The sequence below is a fragment of the Pristiophorus japonicus genome, chromosome 7 (assembly GCF_044704955.1).
Source record: "Pristiophorus japonicus isolate sPriJap1 chromosome 7, sPriJap1.hap1, whole genome shotgun sequence".
Classification (NCBI taxonomy): Eukaryota; Metazoa; Chordata; class Chondrichthyes; family Pristiophoridae; genus Pristiophorus; species Pristiophorus japonicus.
In genome coordinates this window covers 249167750-249186296 of record NC_091983.1, presented here as the reverse complement: position 1 = coordinate 249186296, position 18547 = coordinate 249167750, and the positions used below count along the sequence as shown (strand labels likewise).

Below are 18547 nucleotides of genomic sequence, written 5' to 3'. Positions count from 1 at the left end.
TCAATTCTACACCTCTAGAAATAAACCCTGGTGCTTGGTTTGCTTTTCTTTTACAGACTTGCTAACCTCTGTCACTACTTTATAGCAATTTATGTAGTTGTACTCAGAGATTCCTTTGTTCCTCTACCCCACCTAGACTAGCACGCCCCAAGTGATGTGACCTCCCTATTCTTCCTACCAAAATGTAATACCTCACACTTATGTGTTGAACTTCATTTGCCAATTATATGCCCAGTCTGCAAGTGTATTAATGTGTATTCCATTCCCTGTAATCTCAGCTCTCACAAGTCAACGTGTCCATTAGAGCCACAGAAATATGGTCATTTGTGAGCTTGCACCAAAGGAATGGCCATAAAAGCTGCCAGCTTTGGATAATAACTGGTTCACTGATGTCCTTCAGGGAAAGGAACACACCAGCCCTGCCCAATGACTCTAGTCCACTGTAGGTGATTAACTCTGAATGCTTTCAGAGTGGCCTTGACTGAGGATGCTCAGTCACCTTCTCAGGGCAACAAGGGATGAGTAATAAATGAGTCCTCACCAGCATCTCCCATATCCCAGGGACTTGATGCCGACACTGGGTGCCTATTTCTCCCCTCACAGAGCACAACATTCATTCAAAAAAGTAACAAAGAAAAATTGTCCTCTTGGTTGTATACAACTGTATATTGGGAAGCCTCAGAAAACAAGAGATTTATTTAAAATTCTAGTTCTCATCTTGTACATGACCCCTTCTCCACCTCTAGCTTCCAACTTGTTCTGCAGTACATGCTGGATAAAAGTGAACGGTTCTGACACATATAGCAGCAAAGCACTGGACTTTAGCCACATGCCATATGGTGGGTATTCCATTCTCTAATCTCACAAGTCAACGTGCCCATTACATCCACAGAAATATAGTAATAGGAATCACATTTCTCTTTGACCGAGAGCTCGAAATAATATAACACATTGGATTTTTTTTTTAAGTTTTGTCTCCGTGGCATTGCTTTTTAAATAATGAAATAGATACGTGCACCGTATCGCACCGGTTACACTGCAGCCATTGCAAAAATACCTCCTGTTAGAATTATCCTTTCAAATAATTCAGAGATAATATATCACAATGAGTTTTTGTTTGACCTGGTGAATAATATGAGGAAATGATCTGGGGCATATTAATGTCAATTATCTAAGTGTCCCCGATGACATTCTCAGAGTTCCTGGTGTAATTACTCACATCACTGAAAATAAAATGTGTGAGAACTGTCACTTTAATTGCCTGTGTCACACGCAGCATTGCCAGTGAGACCTGACAGATCGGCCCGGGGGTGGGGGGGGGGAAATCATGACCCTTCCCCCAACCATCCCCCCCCCCCCCCAACCACCAACCCCCCAAAAAATCATTTTGAAAGGTTGGCTAACAGGGTTTTGGAGGATCGCCTGCATTTTGTTGCCAGGAACCTCTGTCACCTGTCTTTGGCTTCCAGGTTCGGGCTGCAAGTCTGTGCGGTTCCTGGCTTTGCCACTGGACTAGATCCATCGGCATTCCCCAGTACCCAGCTCGGTCTCCTTCCTGCCAAGCCGGCCAAATCTCAAATTCGATCCCCAAAACCCCCCCCCCCCCAGCGACCAAACCTAGCTCTGCCACTGGCCATCTGCCCCAATTATTAACTACATTTCATTATTATAAGTATCACAAGCAATATCCCACTGCAAACACTTAGCACAACAGACAAGCAAGGACATGCAAGACAAAGTACTGGTCAGAGTATATATTGAATAGATCAGGAAGGATAAATTGACCTTGGAGGGGATGCAGTGCAGATTGATACCGGGACTAAAAGGATTACATTATGAGGACAGGTTGCATAGACTCGGCTTGAATTCACTTGAAGATTAAGGGGTGATCTAATTGAAGTGTTTCGGAAGATTAAATAAGTTGATAGGGTAGATAGAGAGAAACTATTTCCTCTGGTGGAGAACAAGGGAGCATAAGCTTAAAATTCGAGCGAGGCCGCTGAGGGGTGATGTCAGGAAGCACACGATGGGTAGTGGAAATCTGGAACACTCTCCCCAAAACATTATAGGGTCTGGGGATCATTTGAAAATTTCAAAGCCGAGATTTTGTTATTTAGGGTTACTGAACCAAGGCGAGCAAACGAAGTTGAGGTATAGATCATCCATGATCTAATTGTTCCGAAGTTCTTAGAACCACCCACTTGCTGTCATAACGACCTGTTAATCCCAAACAATAAGAACCAGGTCTTTCACAACAGCACGGAGCTGTGTGTGTTCAGGGCTGCAACATCAAATGCTTTCTGAAGGTCAAAGTATAAAGTAGTTCTATTACACCTGCAAACCTGCCAGGCACACACCAGCCTTTTGAACAGCCACAGCAGGCATACTTATTTAGTTCTAATTAGGAAACCGAGATGAAAGACCAAACCTGTAGTGCAGGTCACCACCAAGGTTTGAAAGAATAAACCAGATGATGATTTAAATCAGGAAGTAGTGACTTCAACGCTTGAAGATTCTCGAAAAAATGAAAGACTGGGGGTGGGAAGAATCAGTTAGATTAGTGGACAATGCGATCAGTCTTTATTTCAACACAAGAGTAGCAGCATGTAAAATAAGGACCTGCATTTATATAGCACCTTTCATGACCTCAGGGCATCCCAAAGCGTTTTACAGCCAATTAAGTAATTTAGAAGTGTAGTCACTGTTATAATGTAGGAAACATGGCAGCTTACCATAACAGTCACTCACACGACGTAGTAATTCTAAATGTGCCATTTCTAGCAGATATGTACATGCCATCTTGATCTGAGGACTCAGGCAACCCAGCCTGAGTTTTGCGATGTCTTAAAGCAAGAGGAGATTTGGCGATGCAATGCAACAACAACAACTTGTATTTATATAGCACCTTTAATGTAGTAAAACATCCCAAGGCGCTTCACAGGAGCGTTATCAAAAAAACGTCGACACCGAGCCACATAAGGAGATATTCTGCACAAAAATCTAGGCTGACACTGCAGAAGTGCTGCACTGTTGGAGGTGCCATCTTTCGGAGGCGACGTTAAACCAAGGTCTCGTCTGCCCTCTCAAGTGGATGCAAGATATAAAAGATGGCACTATTTCTAAGAGCAGGGGAGTTATCCAATAAAATTGGGTGAACGCTTTGCAGTACACCTCCGTTCAGTTTGCAAGCGTGATCCTGAGCGTCCAGTCCTCTGTTACTTTAATTCTCTGCCCCACTCCCTTTCTGTCCTCAGCCTCCTACACTGAAGCTCAACGTAAGCTCAAGGAATATCACTTCATCATTCTATTAGGTACTTTACAGCCTTCTGGACTCAACATGGAGTTCAACAATCTCAGATCATAAACTCTATGCCCATTTTTATGGCGGCAGCTGTTGCTGATGATTGATATTCCTATTTACACCTCCTCTAGACCCATATTTTGTTTCTTTACTTGTCCCATTACCATCTCCTTTGCCTTGCAGCATCATCCCTTTTGTCATTTAATCTCTCCTGCCTTATACCCTGTCACAGACCTTCCCTTTTGTTCTTTCCTCCCCTCCCCCTTTTCCTGCCTCTGTACTTGCTTAAAATCTGTTACATCTCTAACTTTTTCCAGTTCTGATGAAAGGTCAGCGACCTGAAATGTTGACTCAGTTTCTCTCTCCACAGATGCTGCCTGACCCGCTGAGTATCTCCAGCATTTTCTGTTTTTATTTAATAAAAATGCTTTGATTCAATTTCCTCCTGCTTTGCGACAGGTGTAGTGTTCAGCTCTGGGCACCGTACCTCAGGAAACATATCCTGGCCTTGGAGGGGTTGCAGTGCAGATTCACCAGAAAGGTAGAGGCTTTAAGGATTAAATTATGAGGACAAGTTGCATAGTCTAGGTTTGTATTCCCTGGAGTTTAGAAGGTTGAGGGGTGATCTAATTGAGGTGTTTAAATGATAAATGGATTTGATAGGGTAGATAGAGAAACCATTTCCTCCAGTGGGGGAGTCCAGAATACAGGAGTATAATCTTCAAATCAGAGCCAAGTAATCTCGGAGTAAAATCAGGAAGCACCAAGGGCAGTGGAAAACTGGAACTCTCTCCCCCAAAAGGCTATGGATGCTGGGGGTCAATTTGAGTTTTCAAGACCGAGATACGAAGCCAAGGCGGGTAAATGGAGTTGAGGTACAGATCAGCCATGATCTAATTATATGGCGCAACAGGCTCGAGGGGCTGAATGCCCTCCTCTTTTTCCGATATGATAAGGCAGCAGCAAAGACAAGGTTCTGCAATCAAATTACAAGCTTTGCAGGATCTGAACTGCAGTGAAATTGAATTTCATTCAATGCAGTAGAATAACAGACTATATTAAGAACAGAGCCAATAAGGTTAAGATGAATCGCTGCTTTAAACAGTCAATCTCTCGCATCTCACGAAATAGTATCGTGTATCTGAATGACAGGTTGCCACTGGGCAAAAAAATATATTATTGTCACAGACTGACACACTTGGACTAAAACAGCAAGGGCAACAAACCAGCTGGAAGAAACAATGAGGAGCACGGAGTGACTGAAAGAAAATGTAATGTATTTAGATCATCACCTTTATATGTGCTGTCACTCTCAGTTTAGCAGGAGTTCTGTATTTTGGACCTTACAAATATTGGGCTGTCCAGCTGTAATTCCTAAATACTTCAAATGTAACCAACACTGAACGTCAAAACAGGAAAAAAAACGATCATAAATCTATTTATAAAAAAGTAATGGCCATCTGATCCATTTTGCACACAGCAGAATGCAAAGCTGGGGCGCAGTAGCATAGTGGTTATGTTACTGGATGAGTAATCGAGAGACCTGGTCTAATATTCCAGAGAATGTGAGTTCAAATCTCACCAGGGCAGTTTGAGAATTGGAATTCTTAAAATCTGGAAAAAAGTAGTTGATATCAGCAAAAGTGACCATGAAGCTGTTGGATGGTCATAAAAACCCAACTGGTTCATTCATGTCCATCAAGGAAGGAAAGTTGCTGTCCTTACCCAGTCTGGGCTGAGATGTGACTCCAGACTCACACCATCGTGGTTGAGTCTTAGCTGCGCTCCAAGGTTACCTAGCAGATCACCAAGTTGTATCAATAACTCCTTAACAAGGGCATCTAAGGATGAGCAATCACTGAAATTTTAATGTAAATGTGCTATAATCACCCAAATGAGAATATAAGAACATAATAGGAGCTGGAGTAGGCGATTTTGCCCTTCGAGCCTGCTGCGTCATGCAACAAGATCATGATTGATCTTCTACCTGCCCGCACTATTCCCAGATCCTTTAATTCACTTTGTTCCCAAAAATGTATCTACCTCTGTCTTGAATACACACAACGACTGAGCATCCACAGCTCTCCCCTTTGAGTGAAGACATTTCTTTTCATCACAGTCCTAAATGGCCGAACCTTTATTCTGTGACTGTGACCCCGTGCTCTAGATTCCACAGCCAGGAGAAACATTTTCCCAGCATTAACCCTGTCAAGCCCCTGAAGAATTTTATATGTTTCAATCAGATCACCTCTCATTTTTCTGAACTCCAAGAAATAGCGGCCTAGTATACTCAATCTCTCCTCATAGAGCAATGCCCTCATCCCAGGAACCAGTCGAGTGAACCTTCTTTGCACTCCCTCGAAGGCAAGTGTGTCTTTCCTTAGGTAAGGAGACCAGAACTGTACACAGCCATCATCATCAACATAGTACTGTACCCTTTCCAGAAGGTGGTGTAAACTCCACCTTGTTCCTTGAGATTATCAACAAGAGCAGACATTGCCGACGAGATTCAACACCGCCTCCAGTGCGCCTGAGGAAAAGAGTGTTTGAAGACCAGGTCCTCAAAACTGCCACCAAACTCATGGTAATGCCCACCCTCCTTTATGGCTCAGAGACATGGACCATGTACATTAGACACCTTAAGTCGCTGGAGAAATACCACCAACGATGTCTCCGTAAGATCCTACAAATCCTCTGGGAGGACAGACGCACCAACATTAGCGTCCTCGACTAGGCCAACATCCCCAGCATTGAAGCACTGACCACACTTGATCAGCTCCGCTGGGCAGGCCACATTGTCCGCATGCCAGACACAAGACTCCTAAAGCAAGCGCTCGACTCGGAACTCCTTCACGACAAACAAGCGAAGGTGGGCAGAGGAAACATTACAAGGACACCCTCAAAGCTTCCCTGATAAAGTGCAACATACCCACTGACACCTGGGAGTCCCTAGCCAAAGACCGCCTTAAGTGGAGGAAATGCATACGAGAGGGCGCTGAGCACCTCAAGTCTCATCGCCAAGATCATGCAGAAATCAAGCGCTGGCAGTGGAAAGAGCAAACCTGTTCCACCCACCCCTTTCCTTCAACGACTATCTGTCCCACCTGTGACAGGGACTGTGGTTCTCGTATTGGACTGTTCAGCCACCTAAGGACTCATTAAGAGTGGAAGAAAGTCTTCCTCGATTCCAAGGGACCGCCTATGATGATGATGAGTACTGTACACAGTACTCCAGGTGTGGCCTCATCAATGCCCTGTATAATTGTAGTAAGACTTCTTTACTCTTATAATCCCTTTGTAACAAAATGATAACATATTTTATTTATATAGCGCCTTTAACGTAGTAAAACGTCCCAAGACGTTTCACAACAATTTTACAACACATTAGATATTGATCATTGAGGGAAAGAGAGAAAAAGTGTGAGAAGGAAGTGTAAAAAGAGGTTAAAGACTCGGGTCGAAAGCGGCAGCGAAAATGCGCCGCAGATAGATACAGGCGAAAAAACTAAAAAAAAATTCAAATTAATTGCAAATAATACAAGAGTATACAATAGTAAAATCAGTATAATAAAGATGAATTATAATTCAACAAAATTAAATATCATAATTATAAATTAAGTTAAAATTAGAAAATCAGCAATTGAATCAAATTAAATCAGTTATTAGCTTTCTTTAAGATTCATTCACTGTTCAGTGATTCAATTAATGTGGAAGAACCACTGACCTCCATCCCTGTGATGTCATAATTTTATTACTTTTTATTTCTCATTTTGTCCTCTTGATTGAGCCTGCAACAGGTCCAGGCTTGAGCTGCCTCCGTTATCACTGAGGCGCTGATGTTTAAATCTCCCTCCAGCTGCTCCAGGCTCAAGCTGCCTCCATTGTCAGGGAGACGCTGATGTTTAAATCTCCCTCCAACTGCTCCAGGCTCGAGCTACCTCCGTTGTCAGAGAGACGTTGATCTTTAAATCTCCCTCCAACTGCTCCACGCTCGAGCTGCCTCCATTGTCAGGAAGATGCTGATGTTTTAGCTGACATACCATTTGATTTCCTAATTGCTTGATGTACCTGCATGTTAATTTTCCGTGATTCATGTACAAGGACACCCAGGTCCCTCTGAACGCAAACAATTCCCAGTCTCTCACGAGTCAAAAAATATCCTTTTTTGTTTTTCCAACCAAAGAGGACACTTCCCCACATTGTATCCCATTTGCCACGTTCTTGCCTATTCAGTCAACCTGTCTATCTTTCTGCAGAGGAGATTTACTAGGATGCTGCCTGGAATGGAGAATCTTAGCTATGAGGATAGATTGGGTTTGTTCTCATTAGAACAGAGTAGGTTGAGAGGAGACCACATTGAGGTGTACAAAATTTTGAGGGGCCTGGATATAATGGATAGCAAGGGCCTATTTTCCTTGGTGGAGGGGTCAATTACGAGGGGGCATAGTTTTAAGGTGATTGGTGGAAGGTTCAGAGGGGATTTGAGGGGCGGCTTCTTCACACAGAGGGTTGTGGTGGTCTGGAACTCACTGCCTGGAACCTGCAGGGTTACGGACCGAGAGCTGGTAACTGGGATTAGACTGGATAACCTATTGTTGGCTGGCGCAGATACGATGGTAAGCACTGTAGGGAATTGAATACGGCCAGAGTGATCTCCTGGACTAGTTTCGATCGCCTAGATGGGTCAGAGAGGAATTTTCCCAGAATTGTTTTTCCCAATTGGCTTGGGTTTTTAATCTGGTTTTTGCCTCTCCCAGGTGATCACATGGCTCCGGTTGGGGTGGACTGTAGAATGTTTCAGTGCAAGGGGTGTCACAATTGTGTGGGGCAGACTGGTAGGGCCGGATGCTCTTTGCCTTTCCGCTATAGAAACATAGAAAATAGGTGCAGGAGTAGGCCATTCGGCCCTTTGAGCCTGCACCGCCATTCAATGAGTTCATGGCTGAACATGCAACTTCAGTACCCCATTCCTGCTTTCTCGCCATACCCCTTGATTCCCCCTAGTAGTAAGGACTACATCTAACTCCTTTTTGAATATATTTAGTGAATTGGCCTCAACAACTTTCTGTGGTAGAGAATTCCACAGGTTCACCACTCTCTGGGTGAAGAAGTTTCTCCTCATCTCGGTCCTAAATGGCTTACCCCTTATCCTTAGACTGTGACTCCTGGTTCTGACTTCCCCAACATTGGGAACATTCTTCCTGCATCTAACCTGTCTAAACCCGTCAGACTATGAGATCCCCTCTCATTCTTCTGAACTCCAGTGAATACAAGCCCGGTTGATGCAGTCTTTCTTGATATGTCAGTCCCGCCATCCCGGGAATCAGTCTGGTGAACCTTCGCTGCACTCCCTCAATAGCAAGAATGTCCTTCCTCAAGTTAGGAGACCAAACCTGTGCACAATACTCCAGGTGTGGCCTCACCAAGGCCCTGTACAACTGTAGTAACACCTCCCTGCCCCTGTACTCAAATCCCCTCACTATGAAGGCCAACATGCCATTTGCTTTCTTAACCGCCTGCTGTACCTGCATACCAACCTTCAATGACTGATGTACCATGACACCCATTTCTCGTTGCACCTCCCCTTTTCCTAATCTGTCACCATTCAGATAATAGTCTGTCTCTCTGTTTTTACCACCAAAGTGGACAACCTCACATTTATCCACATTATACTTCATCTGCCATGCATTTGCCCACTCACCTAACCTATCCAAGTCACTCTGCAGCCTCATAGCAGCCTCCTCGCAGCTCACACTGCCACACAACCATCAGCAAATTTGGAGATACTACATTTAATCCCCTCGTCTAAATCATTAATGTACAATGTCAACAGCTGGGGCCCCAGCACAGAACCTTGCGGTACCCCACTAGTCACTGCCTGCCATTCTGAAAAGTACTCATTTACTCCTACTCTTTGATTCCTGTCTGACAACCAGTTCTCAATCCACGTCAGCACACTACCCCCAATCCCATGTGCTGTAACTTTGCACATTAATCTCTTGTGTGGGACACCACATCAACTGGTTCTCCCTTGTCCACTCTACTGGAAACATCCTCAAAAAATTCCAGAAGATTTGTCAAGTATGATTTATTTCCCTTTCACAAATCCATGCTGTTCATAGGTTTATATGTAACCTTCAGGGCTGCTGACTGAGGGCCGTGCGGCTTTTTGTCGGCTGGCGTGGACACGATGGGCCAAAATGGCCTCCTTCTGTGCTGTAAATTTCTATGTTTCTAAGTCCCCCATGATTACTGTATTACCCTTGTTACATGCGCCTCTAATTTCCTGATTAATACTTTGCCCTACAATACAACTACTGTTCGGGAGCCTATACACAACTCCCACCAATGGTTTCTGCCCCTTGCTGTTTCTTAGCTCGACTCAAACTGATTCGACTTCTTGATTTTCGGAGCAAAGATCTTTTCTTTCTCCTGTCTTTATCTCATCCTTTATCAGGGCTACACCACTTTTTCCATTTTGCCTATCTCTTCTAAAAAAAAAAGTTAAATATCCTGGAATATTTCGATCCCAATGTAAAACTGGTGCGCTCACCTACTTCCCCCCCTCATCATGTGTGTGCACCAGGGTTTCAACGGACACCTCAACAAGCAGACTGTCCCGTTCATTGACAACTCGCTCTCAGCCTGAGGGTGACTTGTGTATGAAACAACCACCACGAAAAGCGAGGTATTGCTTCCACCTCCTGTGACAACAACAGTGGCCCTTTAAAAACAAAAATGTTTTCTTTCTGCGAAGAGGAAGAATGGAGGAGTTAAATGAAGACTCTTTAAATCGGATTTAACATACTCAGTGCATCTATCATATTGGAATAAAATTAATGTAAAAAGGCAGAGATACTAACCACCTGTAAGAAATCGGGCATGGGAATGGTACTTTTCACACTTTACACGCTAAATATTCCATTGGAAGAGAAAACGTTGGGGTTGCCAACTCTGGTTGGACACATTCCTGGAGGTTTTAATCACATGGCTTCCAACATCCCGCCAGGTTAGAAAAATATTTCTTTCCAACACATCTCTAATATTTGATAACTAATAAACGAAAGTGAGAAACAAGTTTGTTTCAAGTGTTTGTTGTCCCGGCGGGGGAACTGCGGATTAACCGGGAGACTCCAGGCCAATCCTGGAGCGTTGGCAACCCCAAGCCTGCCCCGAGTCGGGGCCTCCCCGGCCTGGCGGCACTGCCCGCTTACCATGCTGGCCCCGGGGCGTGTCTCAGGGAGCTGCCGGGCCCCGGGCTGCGGTCCTGGCGCCCACCGCTTTCCTCCCTCCCTCCACACCTGCCGCAGGTGGCTCCGTAAACTGGCGCCCCCGCCGCAAAACTCGACGGTTCCGGCTGCTCGGGCGGGTTTGTGTCAGGTGAACCGCCGCCGGAAGCCGCTTCTTTTTTGTTTGTTGGAAATGAATCGACAATAAATTGGGTTAATGAGGCGCCCTCGCGCGGGAGCGTCGGCCCGTCACCTGGCAACCGAGCGCGCGCCCCCCCCCCCCCGCGGAGCGGCGGTTAGAGCGGGAGCGTCGGCCCGTCACCTGGCAACCGAGCGCGCGGCCCCCCCGCGGAGCGGCGGTTAGAGCGGGAGCGTCGGCCCGTCACCTGGCAACCGAGCGCGCGGCCCCCCCGCGGAGCGGCGGTTAGAGCGGGAGCGTCGGCCCGTCACCTGGCAACCGAGCGCGCGGCCCCCCCGCGGAGCGGCGGTTAGAGCGGGAGCGTCGGCCCGTCACCTGGCAACCGAGCGCGCGGGACATAGCGGGAACTGCACGTGACACAGAGCGGGAACTGACCGTGAGTGAGGGAAGGGGGGGGGGTGTGACTATAACTGACAGTGGGGGGGGTGTGACTATAACGGACAGTGGGGGGGGGGTGTGACTATAACTGACAGTGGGGGAGGGGTGTGACTATAACTGACAGTGGGGGGGGTGTGACTATAACTGACAGTGGGGGGGGGGGGTGACTATAACTGACAGTGGGGGGGGTGTGACTATAACTGACAGTGGGGGGGGGGGGTGACTATAACTGACAGTGGGGGGGTGTGACTATAACTGACAGTGGGGGGGGGGTGTGTGACTATAACTGACAGTGGGGGGGTGACTATAACTGACAGTGGGGGGGGGGTGTGACTATAACTGACAGTGGGGGGGGTGTGACTATAACTGACAGTGGGGGGGGGTGACTATAACTGACAGTGGGGGAGGGGTGTGACTATAACTGACAGTGGGGGGGGGTGACTATAACTGACAGTGGGGGGGGGGTGTGACTATAACTGACAGTGGGGGGGGGGTGTGACTATAACTGACAGTGGGGGGGTGTGACTATAACTGACAGTGGGGGGGGGGTGTGTGACTATAACTGACAGTGGGGGGGGTGTGACTATAACTGACAGTGGGGGGGGGTGTGTGACTATAACTGACAGTGGGGGGGGGGTGTGTGACTATAACTGACAGTGGGGGGGGTGTGTGTGACTATAACTGACAGTGGGGGGGGGGGTGTGACTATAACTGACAGTGGGGGGGGGGTGTGACTATAACTGACAGTGGGGGGGGGTGTGTGACTATAACTGACAGTGGGGGGGGGGGTGTGACTATAACTGACAGTGGGGGGGGGGTGTGACTATAACTGACAGTGGGGGGGGTGTGTGACTATAACTGACAGTGGGGGGGGGGGTGTGACTATAACTGACAGTGGGGGGGGGGGGTGTGACTATAACTGACAGTGGGGGGGGTGTGTGACTATAACTGACAGTGGGGGGGGGGGGTGTGACTATAACTGACAGTGGGGGGGGGGGTGTGACTATAACTGACAGTGGGGGGGGGGGGTGTGACTATAACTGACAGTGGGGGGGGGGGTGTGACTATAACTGACAGTGGGGGGGGTGTGTGACTATAACTGACAGTGGGGGGGGTGTGTGACTATAACTGACAGTGGGGGGGGGGGGTGTGACTATAACTGACAGTGGGGGGGGTGTGACTATAACTGACAGTGGGGGGGGTGTGACTATAACTGACAGTGGGGGGGGTGTGACTATAACTGACAGTGGGGGGGGGGTGACTATAACTGACAGTGGGGGGGGTGTGTGACTATAACTGACAGTGGGGGGGTGTGACTATAACTGACAGTGGGGGGGGGGGGTATGACTATAACTGACAGTGGGGGGGGGGGGTGTGACTATAACTGACAGTGGGGGGGGTGTGACTATAACTGACAGTGGGGGGGGGGGGTGACTATAACTGACAGTGGGGGGGGGTATGTGACTATAACTGACAGTGGGGGGGGGGGTGTGTGACTATAACTGACAGTGGGGGGGGGGGTGACTATAACTGACAGTGGGGGGGGGTGTGACTATAACTAACAGTGGGGGGGGGGGTGTGACTATAACTGACAGTGGGGGGGGGGGTGTGACTATAACTGACAGTGAGGGGGGGTGTGACTATAACTGACAGTGGGGGGGGTGTGACTATAACTGACAGTGGGGGGGGGTGTGACTATAACTGACAGTGGGGGAGGGGTGTGTGACTATAACTGACAGTGGGGGGGGGGGGGTGTGACTATAACTGACAGTGAGGGGGGGTGTGACTATAACTGACAGTGGGGGGGGTGTGACTATAACTGACAGTGGGGGGGGGGGTGTGTGACTATAACTGACAGTGGGGGGGGGTGTGACTATAACTGACAGTGGGGGGGGGTGTGTGACTATAACTGACAGTGGGGGGGGGTGACTATAACTGACAGTGGGGGGGGTGTGACTATAACTGACAGTGGGGGGGGTGTGACTATAACTGACAGTGGGGGGGGTGTGACTATAACTGACAGTGGGGGTGTGTGTGACTATAACTGACAGTGGGGGGGGTGTGTGACTATAACTGACAGTGGGGGGGGTGTGTGACTATAACTGACAGTGGGGGGGGGGGTGTGACTATAACTGACAGTGGGGGGGGGGGTGTGACTATAACTGACAGTGGGGGGGGTGTGTGACTATAACTGACAGTGGGGGGGAGGGTGACTATAACTGGCAGTGGGGGGGGGTGTGACTATAACTGACAGTGGGGGGGGGGGGGGTGTGACTATAACTGACAGTGGGGGGGGGGTGACTATAACTGACAGTGGGGGGGGTGTGTGACTATAACTGACAGTGGGGGGGTGTGACTATAACTGACAGTGGGGGGGGGGGTGACTATAACTGACAGTGGGGGGGGGGGTGTGACTATAACTGACAGTGGGGGGGGGGGTGTGACTATAACTGACAGTGGGGGGGGGGGGGTGACTATAACTGACAGTGGGGGGGGGGGGGTGACTATAACTGACAGTGGGGGGGGGGGGGTGACTATAACTGACAGTGGGGGGGGGGGTGACTATAACTGACAGTGGGGGGGGGGTGTGACTATAACTGACAGTGGGGGGGGGTGACTATAACTGACAGTGGGGGGGGTGTGACTATAACTGACAGTGGGGGGGGTGTGACTATAACTGACAGTGGGGGGGGTGTGACTATAACTGACAGTGGGGTGTGTGTGACTATAACTGACAGTGGGGGGGGTGTGTGACTATAACTGACAGTGGGGGGGGTGTGTGACTATAACTGACAGTGGGGGGGGGGGGTGTGACTATAACTGACAGTGGGGGGGGGGGTGTGACTATAACTGACAGTGGGGGGGGTGTGTGACTATAACTGACAGTGGGGGGAGGGTGACTATAACTGGCAGTGGGGGGGGGTGTGACTATAACTGACAGTGGGGGGGGGGGGGTGTGACTATAACTGACAGTGGGGGGGGGGGTGTGACTATAACTGACAGTGGGGGGGGGGGTGTGACTATAACTGACAGTGGGGGGGGGGGGGTGACTATAACTGACAGTGGGGGGGGGGGGGGGGTGACTATAACTGACAGTGGGGGGGGGGGGGGTGACTATAACTGACAGTGGGGGGGGGGTGACTATAACTGACAGTGGGGGGGGGGTGTGACTATAACTGACAGTGAGGGGGGTGTGACTATAACTGACAGTGGGGGGGGGGGGGTGTGACTATAACTGACAGTGGGGGGGGGGGGTGTGACTATAACTGACAGTGGGGGGGGGGGTGTGACTATAACTGACAGTGAGGGGGGGTGTGACTATAACTGACAGTGGGGGGGGTGTGACTATAACTGACAGTGGGGGGGGTGGTGTGTGACTATAACTGACAGTGGGGGGGGGGTGTGACTATAACTGACAGTGGGGGGGGGGTGTGACTATAACTGACAGTGGGGGGGGTGTGACTATAACTGACAGTGGGGGGGGTGTGACTATAACTGACAGTGGGGGGGTGTGACTATAACTGACAGTGGGGGGGGTGTGTGACTATAACTGACAGTGGGGGGGGTGCGTGGCTAAAACTGACAGTGGGGGGGTGACTATAACTGACAGTGGGGGGGGGGTGTGACTATAACTGACAGTGGGGGGGGGGGGGGTGTGACTATAACTGACAGTGGGGGGGGTGTGACTATAACTGACAGTGGGGGGGGGGGTGCGTGGCTAAAACTGACAGTGGGGGGGTGACTATAACTGACAGTGGGGGGGGTGTGACTATAACTGACAGTGGGGGGGGGGTATGTGACTATAACTGACAGTGGGGGGGTGTGACTATAACTGACAGTGGGGGGGGGGTGTGTGACTATAACTGACAGTGGGGGGGGGGGGTATGTGACTATAACCGACAGTGGGGGGGGGTGTGTGACTATAACTGACAGGTGGGGGGGGGGTATGTGACTATAACTGACAGTGGGGGGGGGGTGTGTGACTATAACTGACAGTGGGGGGGGGGTGTGTGACTATAACTGACAGTGGGGGGGGGTATGTGACTATAACTGACAGTGGGGGGGGGGGTGTGTGACTATAACTGACAGTGGGGGGGGGGTGTGTGACTATAACTGACAGTGGGGGGGGTGTGACTATAACTGACAGTGGGGGGGGGGGTGTGACTATAACTTGACAGTGGGGGGGGTGTGACTATAACTGACAGTGGGGGGGGGGGTGACTATAACTGACAGTGGGGGGGGGGGTATGTGACTATAACTGACAGTGGGGGGGGGGGTGTGACTATAACTGACAGTGGGGGGGGGGGTGACTATAACTGACAGTGGGGGGGGGGGGTGACTATAACTAACAGTGGGGGGGGGGGGTGTGACTATAACTGACAGTGGGGGGGGGGTGTGTGTGACTATAACTGACAGTGGGGGGGGGGGGGTGTGTGAGTATAACTGACAGTGGGGGGGGGTGACTATAACTGACAGTGGGGGGGGGGGGGTGTGTGACTATAACTGGCAGTGGGGGGGGGTGTGTGACTATAACTAACAGTGGGGGGGGGGGTGTGTGACTATAACTGACAGTGGGGGGGGGGGTGTGTGACTATAACTAACAGTGGGGGGGGGGGGGGGTGTGTGACTATAACTGACAGTGGGGGGGGGGGTGACTATAACTGACAGTGGGGGTGTGTGTGACTATAACTGACAGTGGAGGGGGGGGTGTGGACTATAACTGACAGTGAGGGGGGGGTGACTATAACTGACAGTGGGGGGGGGGTGTGACTATAACTGACAGTGGAGGGGGGGTGTGACTATAACTGACAGTGGAGGGGGGGGTGACTATAACTGACAGTGGGGGGTGTGTGTGACTATAACTGACAGTGGGGGGGGTGTGGACTATAACTGACAGTGGGGGGGGGTGACTATAACTGACAGTGGGGGGGGTGTGACTATAACTGACAGTGGGGGGGGTGTGTGACTATAACTGACAGTGGGGGGGGGTGTGACTATAAATGACAGTGGGGGGGGGTGTGACTATAACTGACAGTGGGGGGGGTGTGACTATAACTGACAGTGGGGGGGTGTGTGACTATAACTGACAGTGGGGGGGGGTGTGACTATAACTGACAGTGGGGGGGTGTGACTATAACTGACAGTGGGGGGGGGTGTGACTATACTGACAGTGGGGGGGAGTGTGACTATAACTGACAGTGGGGGGGGTGTGACTATAACTGACAGTGGGGGGGGTGTGTGACTATAACTGACAGTGGGGGTGTGTGTGACTATAACTGACAGTGGGGGGGGTGTGACTATAACTGACAGTGGGGGGGGTGTGACTATAACTGACAGTGGGGGGGGTGTGACTATAACTGACAGTGGGGGGGGTGTGACTATAACTGACAGTGGGGGGGGGTGCGTGGCTAAAACTGACAGTGGGGGGGGTGACTATAACTGACAGTGGGGGGGTGTGACTATAACTGACAGTGGGGGGGTGTGTGGACTATAACTGACAGTGGGGGGGGGTGCGTGGCTAAAACTGACAGTGGGGGGGGTGACTATAACTGACAGTGGGTGGGGGTGTGACTATAACTGACAGTAGGGGGGGGTGCATGGCTATAACTGACAGTGGGGGGGGGGGGTGTGACTATAACTGACAGTGGGGGGGGGGGTGTGACTATAACTGACAGTGGGGGGGGGGGTGTGACTATAACTGACAGTGGGGGGGGGGTGTGACTATAACTGACAGTGGGGGGGGGGTGTGACTATAACTGACAGTGGGGGGGGGGGTGTGACTATAACTGACAGTGGGGGGGGGGTGTGACTATAACTGACAGTGAGGGGGGGGTGTGACTATAACTGACAGTGGGGGGGTGTGTGACTATAACTGACAGTGGGGGGGGGGGTGTGACTATAACTGACATTGGGGGGGGGTGTGACTATAACTGACAGTGGGGGGGGGTGTGACTATAACTGACAGTGGGGGGGGTGCGTGGCTATAACTGACAGTGGGGGGGGGGGTGTGACTATAACTGACAGTGAGGGGGGGGTGTGTAACTATAACTGACAGTGGGGGGGTGTGACTATAACTGACAGTGGGGGGGGTGCGTGGCTATAACTGACAGTGGGGGGGGGGTGTGACTATAACTGACAGTGGGGGGGGGTGTGACTATAACTGACAGTGGGGGGGGGTGTGTGACTATAACTGACAGTGGAGGGGGGGTGTGTGACTATAACTGACAGTGGGGGGGGGGGTGTGTGACTATAACTGACAGTGGGGGGGGGGTGTGACTATAACTGACAGTGGGGGGTGTGTGACTATAACTGACAGTGGGGGGGGTGTGTAACTATAACTGACAGTGGGGGGGTGTGACTATAACTGACAGTGGGGGGGGTGTGTGACTATAACTTACAGTGGGGGGTGTGTGACTATAACTGACAGTGGGGGGGTGTGACTATAACTGACAGTGGGGGGGGGTGTGTGACTATAACTGACAGTGGGGGGGGGGTGTAACTATAACTGACAGTGGGGGGGTGTGACTATAACTGACAGTGGGGGGTGTGTGACTATAACTGACAGTGGGGGGGGGGGGTGTGACTATAACTGACAGTGGGGGGGGGGGTGTGACTATAACTGACAGTGGGGGGGTGTGACTATAACTGACAGTGGGGGGGGGGTGTGACTATAACTGACAGTGGGGGGGTGTGACTATAACTGACAGTGGGGGGGGGGGTGTGACTATAACTGACAGTGGGGGGGGTGTTACTATAACTGACAGGGGGGGGGGTGACTATAACTGACAGTGGGGGGGGGTGTTGTGTGTGACTATAACTGACAGTGAGGGGGGGGTGTGACTATAACTGACAGTGAGGGGGGGTGTGACTATAACTGACAGTGGGGGGGTGGGTGACTATAACTGACAGTGCGGGGGGGTGTGACTATAACTGACAGTGAGGGGGGTGTGTGACTATAACTGACAGTGAGGGGGGGTGTGACTATAACTGACAGTGAGGGGGGGTGTGACTATAACTGACAGTGAGGGGGGTGTGTGACTATAACTGACAGTGAGGGGGGGTGTGACTATAACTGACAGTGAGGGGGGGTGTGACTATAACTGACAGTGAGGGGGGGTGTGACTATAACTGACAGTGAGGGGGGGTGTGACTATAACTGACAGTGAGGGGGGTGTGTGACTATAACTGACAGTGAGGGGGGGTGTGACTATAACTGACAGTGAGGGGGGGTGTGACTATAACTGACAGTGAGGGGGGGTGTGACTATAACTGACAGTGAGGGGGGGTGTGACTATAACTGACAGTGGGGGGGGGGGTGTGACTATAACTGACAGTGGGGGGGGTGTGTGACTATAACTGACAGTGAGGGGGGGTGTGACTATAACTGACAGTGAGGGGGGTGTGTGACTATAACTGAGGGGGGGTGTGTGACTATTAACT

The 18547-nt window shown here is 50.2% G+C and overlaps 1 protein-coding gene across 1 annotated transcript in view; it reads right to left on the bottom strand.

The window, feature by feature from the left end:
• LOC139266717 (dynein axonemal heavy chain 6-like) overlaps positions 1–10776 on the bottom strand; it is a 580613-nt gene extending 569837 nt beyond the window's left edge. The window contains exon 1 of the mRNA XM_070884303.1: positions 10516–10776. Within this exon, the coding sequence (XP_070740404.1) occupies positions 10516–10518 (3 nt within the window). The 5' untranslated portion in view covers positions 10519–10776. The remainder of the gene's footprint in view (positions 1–10515) is intronic.
• Positions 10777–18547: the final 7771 nt, after the last annotated feature.